A 14,268-nucleotide genomic window follows, 5' to 3' on the forward strand; every position below is an offset into this window, starting at 1 on the left:
GAGAGGGGCGCGCGTGACGAGGGGCGGGGCTGGCGCGTGGTGAGGGGCGGGGCGAGCGCGCGCACGCGCAGCGACGGGTGGGAGAGCTAACTCCGTACTCTCTCTCTTTCTGCCCTGCGGTCAGCCGCTGAAAGGTTTCGCCTCCGAACTATACAAGGTTCACACTCCGGCAATTGCTTTGAAACATAAGGGAAAAGACGGCATGTTTGTGATTTTTGGCAGGAATTCGCCAGATAATTGCGCAGCCCCTGGCCCATTTCTCGTTCACTTCCTTCATACGGTCATTCTTTATTGGTTGAGCACCAACTAACGCCACTCCAGGAATCGGACTGAGGAGTGACAAATAGTCTCAAGAACGTCACGGACCCTTAGAACCACCGCGGTCTGCTGCTTTGTGCTAAAGAACTGAGAAGGGGGCGCCGTGTCACCGTCTATCTTGGTGCTCCTCTTAATCTCTCCCTGGCTAACCAATAGGCAAATGTTTACCCAACACGTAAGGAACTGAAGCCCAGGAAAATAGTTGAAAAAGCTTGCCCACAGCCACAACTACTTAGTGAGACTCAGGACTAGAACCCAAGTGTTCTTCCTCTCAATCTAGTTGCTATTTCCACTCTATTTCGTTCATGCATTTAAAAGTGTAACCCATATGCTGGGGGACATCTGTAGAACCGGTGGCAAAGATGAAAAGATGGCAGTTTTCTGGACTTAAATCGTAGAGCAAAATCCCGGTAAAATACTCTCTGAGACAGGCTTATAGGAAATCTGGCCAGCTATTCATATTTGTGAATAGGTAATGTATGCACCTAATACGTGCACATAATACAATTGTTGCCTGATTCCAGAGACAGTTTAAGTATGGTCAACTATATAAATGTTAAATTTTTTAAATAACCAACAAAATTCGTGTATTCCTATGTGTACCTTGTAATAAGTTCAATTTTCCCTAGAAGTTCCCCCAAATTACCTTTAAAAAAAAAGTTTATTCCTGAGAGAGACAGACAGAACATGAGTGGGGAAGGGGAAGAAAGGGAGACACAGAATCCGAAGCAGGCTCCAGGCTCTGAGCTGTCAGCATAGAGTCCCATGCGGGGCTCCAACTCAGGAGCAGAGTGGTCCGACCCTCAACCGACTGAGCCACCCAGGTGCCCCCCAAATTACCCTTTTATTTTTTTTTAACGTTTATTCATTTTTGAGGCAGAGAGACACAGCATGAATGGGGGAAGGTCAGAGAGAGAGGGAGACACAGAATCCGAAACAGGATCGAGGCTCCAAGCCGTCAGCACAGAGCCCGACGCAGGGCTCGAACTTACAAACCGCGAGATCATGACCTGAGCTGAAGTCACGGACCGCGAGATCATGACGTGAGCCGATTTCAGATGGCCAACAGACTGAGCTACCCAGGCGCCCCCCAAAATTACCTTTTTAAAAGGGAAGCAAATAATCCTCAGCCTGGGTGCTCTACTACCCAAATCCCTCCAGCAGGACTGCACAGTCTATCATTATTTGTCCCTCTGCCCACTTCTCAACTGAAAACATTCCAGGAACCAATAGATCCTATGGAAGAAGTTTCTTGCCAGGATTATTGACCATTATCACTCCCTCCCAATTCATCTGCCAGCTGTAGCGACCTTGAGGCAATTTCTTGCATTTTGTACTTCTTTTCCTGGAGAACCCTAGCAGCTGATTGGATATCTGACATCAGCTATGAAAAGCAAAGCCTCCCCAAGCTCAGAGACTCAGAATCCTTGTTGAACAATTCATCATGCCCGGTGAATGAATTGTTTTTGTTGAAAGGAAAAACTCATGCTCTAAAAAAAAAAAAATATGGCCCCTCTAGGGACAGTGGAATAGGAGAATTCATAGTCTAACAAATAATATTAATGTGTTTATCTTTTCCTGCAATGCTAAGAATGCAAAGCATATAAAAATAAAAGAGGGTACCCTGGTGGCTCAGTTGGTTAAGCAACAAACTCTTGGCTTTGGCTCGGGTCATGATCTTATGGTTGGTGAGATTAAGCCCCATGATGGGCTCTGCACTGACAGCGTGGAGCCTACTTAGATTCTCTCTCTCTTCTCACTCTACCCCCTCCCACTCATGCTCGCTCTCACTCTCTCAAAATAAATAAACATTTAAAAATACTTTTAAAATAAAATATAAATAAATAAAAGGAACTTGGGCCCAATCCATACTTTTTTTTAAAGTTAAACATTTTTAGATGATTGTATGTTAACTTTCAGTTGGAAGAAATAATGCAAAGGTATTCCTGTATCCTTTACTCAGTTCCCCCAAGGGTAACATGTTGTAAAACTTCAGTATGATATCACAAACCAGAATATTGACATTAACACACTCCGTATACAGAGCATTTCTACTTTTCTGATATGAATGTCTTTTATTTCCTTTTCTTGACTTATAGAGCAGGCTACAATTCCTGGCACTTTGTTTAATAGGTCTGGTGATGTTACCAGATAGAGAACAGGTTCTGCTGCTTGCCACTCAATCAATACTTGGGAGGCAAGTGATCCCTGTGAAAGGAAAGGTTGCTTTATTCAGGAAGCCAGCAACCAGGGAAGATGGAAGGTTTTAAGGGAGTAGTCATGGGGGTGGGGCGCCTGAGTGGCTCAATCAGGTGAGCAAATGACTCTCGATTTTGGCTCTGGTTGTGATCTCACGGTCATGGGATCAAGCCCTGCATCAGACCTCATTCTGAGCGTGAAGCCTGCTTGGGATTCTCTCTCTTTCCCTCTGATTCTCTCTGCTGCTCATGCTCTGTCTCTCTTTCTCTAAAACAAGAAAGATGAAGGAGGAGGAGGAGGGGGAAGAGAAGAAGTTGTTATGGGAAGAAGGGAGGGGGGCTATGTGCAGGAGAAGCTGGTGCCCAGGCGGTTAGGTTTGTCCTTTGTCGACATGACCCTGAACAGATTTGCTGACACCAAAGGCGACTGTTTTCGAACGTAGTCAGATCTTATCTTCTGAGAAAGATGGGTCCTTAACTGCTCAAGGCCAGTGGTCTGAAAATCTCAAGGAGACTGTGTTAGTTCTGCTACAGACGATGGGACTTTGGTCAGCAAGCAAGGAGTGCATAAGCTTGAAGCAAAGGGACCCTTAAGACCAGTTGGAATGCTGTTACAATGAAAGCACACATACTTTCTCTGTTCCCAGTCTTAGTAGGAAAGCATTCAGTCTTTCACCATTAAGTATGTTAACTGTAGATTTTTTGTGGATGCTCTTTATCAAGTTAAGGAAGTTCTCTAGTCCTACTTTTCTGAGAGTTTTTATCAAGAATAAATGTTCAATTTTTTCAAATGTTTTTTTTCTGCATTGGATGTTATGTTCATATGATTTTTCTTTACGCTGTTAACATGGTGTATTACACTGATGGACTTTCAAATTCTGAACCAGCCTCCATCCCTAGAATAAACCTCATTTGGCCACGGTATATAATTACTTTCATAGATTGCTGAATTCTGTTGTTAATATTTGCTTAAGAATTTGTGTATATTTCTTTGATGGCTAATGATGTTGAGCATCTTTTCATGGCTTAGAAGCCATTCGTATATCTTCTTTGGAGAAATATCTATTCAGATTCCTTTTAAATCAGGTTGTCTTTTTGTCATTGAGTTGCAATAGTTCTTTTTATATTCCAGATACAAATCCTTTGTCAGATATATTATTTGCAAAAAATTCTCCAATTCTGTGAGTCATCTTTTCATTTTCCTGATTGTGTCCTTTGATGCACAAAAAGTCTTTTTTAGACCCTAGAAGCAACTTCTCAGCTCTTTCTCGAACCTCGGTCAGGTTCAGCCTACTCGCCTCCACTCCAGCCTCCACCATGTCCAGCAGGGTGACCCAGAAGTCTTACAAGGTGTCCACCTCCGACCCCCGGGCCTTCAGCAGCCACCCCTTCACTAATGCACCTGACGTCCACATCAGCTCTGCCCTGTCCCAGGTGGGCAGGGGAAGCAGCTTCAGGAGTGGCCTGGGCAGCAGCATGAGTGTGATTGGAGGCTACAGCAGGGCTGGGGGGTATGGGGGGCATCACGGCTGTCTCAGTGAACCAGAGCCTGCTGAACCCCCTTAAGCTGGAGGTGGACCCCAACATCCAGGCTGTGCGTACCCAGGAGAAGGAACAGATTAAGAGCGTCAACAACAAGTTTGCCTCCTTCATCGACAAGGTGCAGCATCTGGAGCAGCAGAACAAGATTCTGGAGACCAAGTGGAGCCTCCTAGAGCAGCAGAACACTGCTCGGAGCAACATCAACAAGATGTTCGAGAGTTACATCAACAACCTTCAGCGGCAGCTGGACACCCTGGGCCAGGAGAAGTTGAAGCTGGAGGTGGAGGTTGGCAACATGCAGAGCCTGGTGGAGGACTTCAAGAATAAGTATGAGGAGGAGATCAAAGAATGTGCAGACATGGGGAATGAATTTGTCCTCACCAAGAAGGGTGTGGATGAAGCTTACATGAACAAGGTGGAGCTGGAGTCCCACTTGGAAGGGCTGACCGATGAGATCAAGTTCTTAAGGCAGCTGTACTTCTGGGACACGTCTGTGGTGCTGTCCGTGGACAACAGCCACTCCCTGGACCTGGATGGCATCATTGTTGAGGTTAAGACCCAGTACAAGGAAATTGCCAACCGCAGCCGGGCCGAGGCTGAGACCATGTACCAGATCAAGTATGAGGAGTTGCAGACATTGGCTGGGAAGCACGGGGATGACCTCCGTCACACGAAGACGGAGATTTCCGACGTGAACCAGAACATCAGCCAACTCCATGCTGAGATCAAGGGCCTCAAAAACCAGAGGGCTTTCCTGGAAGCCACCATAGCTGATGCTGAGCAGCATGGGGAGCTGGCCGTTAAGGATGTCCATGCTAAGGTGGCCGAGCTAGAAGCCTCCCTGCAGCAAGCCAAGCAGGACATGGCCCAGCAGCTGCGGGAGTACCAGGAGCTCATGAACATCAAGCTGGCTCTGAACATTGAGATCACCATCTGCCACAAGCTGCTAGAAGGTGAGGAGAGCAGGCTGGAGTCTGGGATGCAGACCATGAGTATCCACACTAAGACCACCAGCGGCTACTCAGGTGGGCTGGGCTCAGCTTATGGGAGCCTCACGAGCCCTGGTCTCTGCTATGGCCTGAGTACCTTCCACTCCAGCTTCGGTCCTGGCAGGGGCTCCACTTCCCTCAGCTGTGTCAGTTCCTCCAAGGCTGTGGTGGTATAGAAGATTGAGATCCGTGATGGGAAGCTGGTGTCCGAGTCGTCTGATGTCCTATCCAAGTGAACAACCAGCCTGCGGGGGGAAGGAGCCATGCAGGGCAGCGTTGGGAACAGGAGGCCCACTTAATACTCAGCCCATCCTCAGCCTATCCTTAGGGGGAGTCCACTGCCCTGGGTACCCCTCTTGCCCATGCCCCCAACTAAAAGCCAATTCAAGTGTCTTTTCCCAAATAAAGCCTCAGATGGCTCTGCCAATCCCCCCCCTCAAAAAGTCTTTTTTTAGTTTGTTTGCTTGTTGTTGTTATTGATTTACATAATCTCTACACCCAATATGGGCCTCGAACTCATGACCAGAGACCAAGAGTCGCACGCTCCACTGACTGAGTCAACCAGGCACCCCTGAAGCACAAACATTTTTAATTTTGATGATATTCAGTTTCTTTCTTTTTTTTTCTTTTGTTGCTGTGCTTGTGGTGTTACATCTAAGGAATAGTTGTATAATCCAAGGTCAGGAAGATTTACATCTATTTTTCTTCTAAAAGTTTTAGCTCTGATATTTAGGAATTTTATCCATTTTGAGTTCATTTTCGTATGTGGTGCGATAAATGCGACCGACTTCATTTACTTCTTATGTGGATATCCAGTTGTCTTAGCATCATTTGTTGAATAATCTTTCCCCATTGGAATGTCTTGGTGAAAATCAATTGCTGATAAAAGTCACAATCCATTTCTGGATTCTCGATTCTTTCTATTCCATTCATCTGTATGTCCATCCTTACACCAATAGCACAGTGTCTTGATTAGTATAACTTTGTAAGAAGTTTTGAAATGAGGAATCTATAGTGTTTTTGTGTATTTAGAGCTTTTAGATGCATAGCTTTTAGTTGATTCTCTAGTTATTACATTATTTATATCACAGTCTTATCACAGTCTACTCTACTGTCAGTTACCAGTTCAAGTGAAGTGCAGAAAATTCACCTCCCTTTAGGTCTCTTTTCCCTCCCATAGGTATAATTGCCTTAAATATTTTCTCTGTATACATTCGGAGCTACATTAATCAGCATCATAATTTTTGCTTTGATCATCCAACATAATTTAGAAAACTCAGGAAAAGTGGTCTATTATACTTACCCACAGTTCTGCTTACTGTGTTTCCTTCATTCTTGATGTTATGGGATTCATTTATTGTTTCCTTTCTGTCTTGAGAACTTTTTAGCCATTCTTTTACAGTAGCAGCATTCTTTTTAAGCTAGCAGTAAATTCTCTTAGTTTTCTTTCATCAGAGGACATCTTTATTTCCCATTTATTCCTGAAGCATATTTTTACTGGATATTGGATTCTGGGCTGACAGCTCTTTTCTTTCAGCTCTTGAAAACTATTCTGCCACTTCCCTCTGGTGTCCATTGTTTCTGATGAGACATCTGTCCTTCAAATTGTTTTCCCTCAAGAATAAGGTATCATTTTTCTCTGGCTGTTTTCAAACTTTTTGTCTTTAGTTTTCACAAGCTTGACTCTGACATAACTTGATGTGGATTTCTTTGAATTATCCTGACTGAAGGACACCTGGCTGGTTCAGTTGATGGAGCATGTGACTCTTAATCTTGGGGTCGTAAATTTGAGCCCTACTCTGGGCAGAGAGAGATTACTTAAAAATAAAATCTGGGGGAAAAAAAGTATATGAGTTATCCTGATTGAGGGTCATTCAATTTCTTGAACATATAGGTTTATGTCTCTTACAAATCTGGAACGTTTTCAACAATTATTTGTTCTAGTGCACTCTTTAGCTCTTTCCTTTTTTTCCTCCTGGGGCTCTGACAACATGAATATTAGACTTTTGTTATGTCCCACAGGTCCCTGAAGTTCTACCTTTTTTTCCTTTTTTTTAGTTTATTTTCTATTGTTCAGACTGGGTATTTTTACTGTTCTATGCTTAAGTTTACTGATTATTTCATGTTACTGATTATTTGCCGTTAAGCCCATCCACTGAATTTTTTGTTTTTTGATTCCAAAATTTCCATCTGCTTCTTCTTCATGTCTTCTATTTCTTTGCTGAGACTTTCTATTTCTTCATTGGTTTTGAGTATGTTTATAATTGCTCATCGAAGCATTTTTATGATAGCTGCTCTAAAATCTTGTCAAATAATTCTAGCCTCTCTGCCATCTTGGTATTGACATCTACTGATTACCTTTTTTAAATTCAATTTGAGATCTTCCTGATTCTTGGTATGATGAGTGATTTTAGATTGAAACCTGGACATTTTCGTATTATAAGACTCTGGATCTTATTTAAACCTTCTGTTTTGCTGACTTTTTCTCACACTGGTCTGGCAAAATGGAGAGGGGCCCTCTTGCTACTGTCAGGTGAAGCTATATAGAAGTCCAGGTTGACAATCAGCCTCCTTGGACACACAAGGGAAGGGTTCCTCATTACTGCTAGGCTAAGATGGGTGTTCTGGCTCTCTAGTAGGGCTCAACGTATACTTCCCTAGCAGGGTGTAGCACACAGCCCCTCATAAGGGATCCACTGACATGGGGGGGTGTGCAGCCTCATGACCACTGGACATTGTTGAAAGTCCTTAAGGTCCTACCTAGGCCTCTTCTGCCATTACCTCTGTCAGGAAGGCTGGGTGCCTTGTTATTGACGGATGGGGCTGCTAATCTCAGCTCCTTATTTGGCCTTCTCTGATACCACCCCAGCAGGAGTTTGGGGAATTTCAATACAGCCTCACAAAGGTAGAAGAGTAAGTGCCCCACTTGGTCTTTGTGGCACAAGTAGGAATAGGGCCAGGGTTTTTTCTGTGGTGTTTGGCTGGAGTAAAGTGGTTATTGTCTAAAAGTTTTCTATCTTGCTGTCTCTTTTCTAGTCCTTTGGCTGTAGAAAGCAGGCTTTCCAGGGCACCTGGGTGGCTTAGTTGGTTAAGTATCCGACTTCAGTGCAGGTCATGATCTCTGGGTTTGTGAGTTCAAGCCCCACGTTGGGCTCTGTACTGACAGCTCAGAGCCTGGAGCCTACTTTGGATTCTGTATTTCCCTGTCTCTCTGCCCCTCCCTGCTCACACTCTCTCTGTCAAAAATATATATAAACATTTGAAAAACTTTTTTAAAAGAAAGCAAGCAGGCTTTTCTTGGGGTGTGCTTTGTCTATGGCCTATCAGTATTTCTTGGTTGCTAGCTTCTTCTGCTCCCAAGTCTGGGATATATGAAGCAAAAAGAAAAATCCAGAGCTCATTATGTTGTTCCTTGGGTCCCAAGGTCTGCCTTCTTTCCACCTTTCAGTCTTCTTATGCTTGTTTTACACACACACACCGCACACACACACATACACACACATTCATTCTAGGGTTTTAGTTATACTTAGCAGTAGGATAGGGTAAAGTACATATACTCCATCTTTCTGGAAGCCTAAGTCCAAACATTTTCTTTAATGTTTTTAACATTTTATTTTGAATTAGTTATAGATTCATAGGAAGTTGTGAAGATCATACAGAGAAGCCCTGTGTACCCTTCACCAGCTTTCCTGCAATGGTTACATCTTACATAACTACAATAAAACATAAAACCCAGGAAATGGATACAGGCATATCTGAGAGATATTGCAGGCTGAGTTTGGTTCCTTCCAGACCACCACAATAAAGCAAATATCACAATAAGACAAGTCAAATAAGTTTTTTGGTTTCTTACTACATGTAAGTTTATAGTATACTGTAGTCTATTAAGTGTGCAATAGCATTATGTCTGAAAAAAACAATGTATATACCTTTTTAAAAAAATACCTTACTGTGACAAATATCATATGACTTCACTCATATGAGGACTTTAAGCTACAAAACAGATAAACATAAGGGAAGGGAAGCAAAAATAATATAAAAACAAGGAGGGGGACAAAACATAAGAGACTCTTAAATATAGAGAACACCAGAGGGTTGCTGGAGGGATTGTGGGAGGGTGGATGGGCTAAATGGGTAAGGGACATTAAGGAATCTACTCCTGATATCACTGTTGCACTATATGCTAACTAACTTGGGTGTAAATTAAAAGACAATTAATTTAAAAAAACCTTACTGTGGGGCGCCTGGGTGGCTCAGTCGGTTAAGCGTTATGTCTCTTGATTTCAGCTCAAGTCATGATCTCATAGTTTATGAGATCAAGGCCTGCATCAGGCTCTGCGTTGATAGCGGGATTCTCTCTCCCTCTTTCTGCCCCCCCCTCCCCTGCGAGCACACATACACCCTCTCAAAACGAGTCACTTTTTTTTTTTAATTTAATTTTTTATTTTTTAAAATTTACATCCAAATCCAACTTCCCAACTTGGACTCTTGGTTTCAGCTCAGGTCATGATCTCACTGTTCATAGGTTCAAGCCCCACGTTGGGCTCCATGCTGACAGCACAGAGCCTGCTTGGGGTTCTTTTTCTCTCCCTTTCTCTGTGCCCCTCCTCTGCTGTCTCTCTCAAAATAAGTAAACTTAAAAAAAAAAAAAAATGAGCACAATATTGATAGGTGTGTATAATTCCTCATTTAATCACATGGATAGACTTATATAACTACTACCACAATCAAGATACAGCCTACTCGGTCACTATAAAAATCTCCCTCACGCTACCTTTTTACAGACATTTCCTACTCTCCTCACTTCCAACACATCCCTAACCCCTAGCAACCACTAATTTGTTCTTCATCTTGATTTTGTCATCAATGGAAACATGCAGTATGTGACTTTTCAGAGTGGCTTTTTTCACTCAAGCATACTGCCCTTGAGATCCATCAAGTTGTTTTATCAGTTTATTCCTTCTTATTACTGAGCAATATTCTACCCACCTATACCCAGAGAAGGAGAAGAGTATGCAAACAAGGAAAGGTGATTTTATAGAGAACTCAAGAGCAAGAGTGTTGAGAAGCAGAGATGGGTTATCATTGCCTACTAGGATTCTCGAGAGTAGTTTTCTAGTTTGTGATAGCTATGATGTTTTTAAAACCACTTCACTGGGGCGCCTGGGTGGCTTGGTCGGTTAAGCGTCCGACTTCGGCTCAGGTCATGATCTCACGGTCCGTGAGTTCGAGCCCCGCGTCGGGCTCTGTGCTGACAGTTCAGAGCCTGGAGCCTGTTTCAGATTCTGCGTCTCCCTCTCTCTCTGCCCCTCCCCTGCTCATGCTCTGTCTCTGTCTGTCTCAAAAATAAATAAACGTTAAAAAAAAAAAAAGTTAAAAAATAAAACCACTTTACTGAGGTATGATTGACATACAGAAAAGCACACAGTTTTTAAAGTTTTGACATATACACACACCAGTGACATCACCACCACAATCAAGGCAATGAACGCGTCCACCCCTCTCAACAGCTCTAGCTGTTCTGAGCCACACCGACTTCCCTGATGGTCCGGCAGTACTTTAAGTAGACTTCTACTTCAGAGTCTTTGTACTTGCTGTTTCCTCTACCTGGAAAGCTTATGCCCTAGACATCTCCATGGCTCCCCCAGCCCCCACCCCTTCATGTCATCTCCGCAGCCACCCCTGATCTGGCACTCCCTATGTCTCCTACTTACTTTACAGCATGTATCATACATAGGTGTTGTTTCTTACTGTCTGACTTCTAGCAGGACAAATTCATCAATATTACTCTTCCCCTTGAGCATCTGTTTTTTAAATTTTTTTTTTTTAACATTTTTATTTTTATTTTTGAGACAGAGAGAGACAGAGCATGAGCAGGGGAGGGGCAGAGAGAGAGGGAGACACAGAATCCGAAGCAGGCTCCAGGCTCTGAGCTGTCAGCACAGAGCCCGACATGGGACTCGAACTCACAGACTGCGAGATCATGACCTGAGCCGAAGTCGGATGCTCAACCGACTGAGCCACCCAGGCGCCCCAAGCATCTCTTTTTTAATCAGTCAGGTTAGATTCACCTGCATGTAACAGAAAACTCAAAAAATGACAAGACTTCAACAAAAAGTATGTTTATATCCCTTCCATGTAAAAGAAGTCTGAGGTAGGCAGTTCAGGCAGCTCTTCAATCATTAGGGACCTAGACTCCTTCTATCTTGCTAACATCATCCTTAGTTGCCAGTTTGTGGTGCAAGATGTTGTTTACATTTCAAACAAACATCATATCCACATTCCTATCAACAGGAAAGAAAAATGGCGGGAAAAACAGACATGTTCTCTCCTGCCATGTGGCCTCACCTAACTAAAAGCTATGGCAAATGTGCTATTCATTGCTGAAGGGCATTAGGGGTTCTAGGGGCGTCTAGGTGGCTCAGTTGGTTAAGCGGCTGACTTTAGCTCAGGTCAGATGGTGATCCCAGGGTCATGGGATCAAGCCCCGGTTCAGGTTCTGCGCATATAGCACATAGCCTGCTCGGGATTCTCTCTCCCTCAATCTCTGCCCCGCCCCTGCTCGAACTCTCTCTCTTTCTCTCTCTCACTCTCAAATTAAATAAACTTTAAAAAAAATTAGGGGTTCTGTGATTACAGATAGTAATAGATACTGGGGTGGGCAAGTAGTAATTCTGCCTGCCATTCTAGGCTCTATTACCTTACTCATCTTTTTGTCTCTCTCTACCTGTTTCACTGCACCAGCAGAGGCCTAAGAGATAAAAGGGATAAAAAGAGGAGAAATGTAGCATTTGAACACTGAGGTAAAATTCTTTGTCCTACCTTTTACTTCTTTATTCTTTCAACAACTAGCTCCCCTTTCCCCCGCCACCAAAGTTACTAGGATGCGATGTGCAGGCAAAGAAAAGGGAAAAGTTTTAGACCTGTTTCTCAGTGTCACTGTGAAAGCTGAATAAAAGTCCTCGCAAAGGGATTTGAGATTTTGGCTTCCTATGCTGTGTTCAAAGTCTTATTATTAGATGAGCACTAAGTTAATGGGCTTTTCTTAAATGGCAGCTGAGGAAAGACACTTATTCAAAAAGAACACGTGTGGAGAAATTGGAAAACACCTTGATGGGTCATCAAAATTATCATCACCGAGGGGCAGACGGACCCTGTGTGCCTGCCTACAGATGTGATATCCTAGGGACAGAGCTGAGGACATGTACCAGAATGTAATCCTGAGAAAACATCAGGCAAATCCAAAATGAGAAATGAGGAACATTGTATTAAACAAAAGCTGGTGAAATTCTCAGTGTCATAAAAGACAAAGGCTGAGAATTGTTCTAGATTAAAGGAGGCTAAGGAAATCTGACCAAAAAATAAAGTACATGATTCTAGAGAGGATCCTGTACAGGAAAGGGGAAAAAACTGTAAGGGCCATGTTGGATCAACGGACAAAAATGAAATATGGTGGGTAGATTAAATTATTGAGTAAAGTTTACATTTTTTTGAGCTTGATAACTAAACCATGGTTGTGTAAGAAAATGTACTCATTCTTAGGAAATACATACGTAAGTATTTATGGTAAGAGGCATGATACAAGCAACTTACTCTCAAATGGTTCAGGAAAAAAATATATACAGGTATATACAGAGAGAGGGAGAGAGGGAGAAAACACGTACACAAATAAACAAATGAAGTGAAATGCCAATAGCGGATACCCTGGTCAGAAGGTATCTAAGTGTTCTTTGTACAGTTCTTTTCTTGCCAACTTTTCTGTTAAGTCTGAAATCCCTCCCACCCCTGAAGAGTGAGGACAATAAGCAGCATGCAGATTACCTTAATCCTGCACCTGTCTAATGAACTGTTCTGGATGTTTTATTTGATTCTCTGCCAGAAAATCTAACGCTTAAGTTTTCAATTGGGAGGGAAAGAAATGACCCCTGTTAGATAACATTTATTCAGGACACTTCTGTCAGAAAAACCTCAGGCAGGCCAGGCTTTTTTCTTCTGTTCACCAAATGTATCCAGGAACCTAGAAGATACCATCTGACCGAAGCTACTTAATTGGGACACGCACTTAATCACCACCGGACTTTTTCCATACAGGATGACCAAATTAGCCTGTGGCTCTATGCAAGGATCCCATTTCTCATGCAGCTGGGAATTAAGGGGACTGGCATTCTGACAAACCACTAAAGCCAAGGGAGTGGAAATGATGCTAGCTTAGACTTCAAATGCACTTCAGTGACTCTAGATCTCCCCACAGAAAAGGAAGAAAGTATGTTACCCCACATCTACGCTAACTTCTTCAATTCTTGAGATCTAGTGGCATTCTTGTTTGCACTATACACATCTCACATCATAGTCAACTCATATTTTACAATTAAAACCAGATGTGTAAAGGCATAGATCAACAGCAGTAAATAAGTTTGGGTTCTTCACAGCCTCTTACAAAGGAAATGTCTTATGATCGTCAGCTGTAAGTTTGGCTTTTAAGAGGTTTTCTTAATGTTTATTTATTTTTGAGAGACAGAGAGAGAGAGGGAGAGAGCGAGAGAGAGAAAATGAGCAGAGGAGGGGCAGAGAAAGAGAGGCAGACAGAGAAGCCGAAGCAAGCTCTGAGCTGTCAGCAGAGTCCAACGTGGGGCTGGAACCTACGAACCATGAGTTCATGACCGAGCCAAAGTCACACATTTAATCAACTGAGCCACCCAGGTGCCCCAGTTTGACTTTGAAGGAGTTAATAAAGACAAAAAGAAACTTCGAACTATTTATTCCTACTTGTGTTCATTGTAAAGTTTGTTAAACTTTTAATTCATCACACTGTTTTTCTAAAGCTATATAAAAACTCGTTCTTCAAAGAAATGTTTTGGGGCCCCTTGTTAGTTCAGTCGGAGTGCGCAACTCTTGATCTCAGGCTGAGTTCAAGACTCAACACTGGGTGTGGAGATTACTTACAAATAAAAACTTGAAAGGAAGGAAGGAAGGAAGGAAGGAAGGAAGGAAGGAAGGAAGGAAGGAAGGAAGGAAGGAAGGAAGGAAGGGTGTTTCTAGAATGGATATTCAACCTTAAAAACATACTTTGGAAAAAGCTTTCTTTTAGGAAGACCGAGGTTATTCCTAAGTACCGAGGCTATTTTCAAAAATAAAATAGGTAACTGTGGGCTTTCTGTGTATATACAAAAGCCAGCCTCAGCACCTTGAGCCTGACAGAGCCATCCAAACCACAAACTTGA

At 43.0% G+C, this 14,268-nt stretch overlaps 1 protein-coding gene across 1 annotated transcript; it reads left to right on the plus strand.

Annotated features, from left to right (window-relative positions):
- Window positions 1-3,418: 3,418 nt before the first annotated feature.
- On the plus strand, window positions 3,419-6,369 carry LOC106972775 (keratin, type II cytoskeletal 8-like). The gene is given in 2 exon segments (XM_053221928.1): window positions 3,419-4,013; window positions 4,015-6,369. Coding segments are annotated over 2 exon segments (1,548 nt in total). The 5' UTR covers window positions 3,419-3,734; the 3' UTR covers window positions 5,284-6,369.
- The last annotated feature ends 7,899 nt before the right edge of the window (window positions 6,370-14,268 follow it).

The sequence above is a fragment of the Acinonyx jubatus genome, chromosome B2, assembly GCF_027475565.1.
Source record: "Acinonyx jubatus isolate Ajub_Pintada_27869175 chromosome B2, VMU_Ajub_asm_v1.0, whole genome shotgun sequence".
In the NCBI taxonomy this organism is placed as follows: Eukaryota; Metazoa; Chordata; class Mammalia; order Carnivora; family Felidae; genus Acinonyx; species Acinonyx jubatus.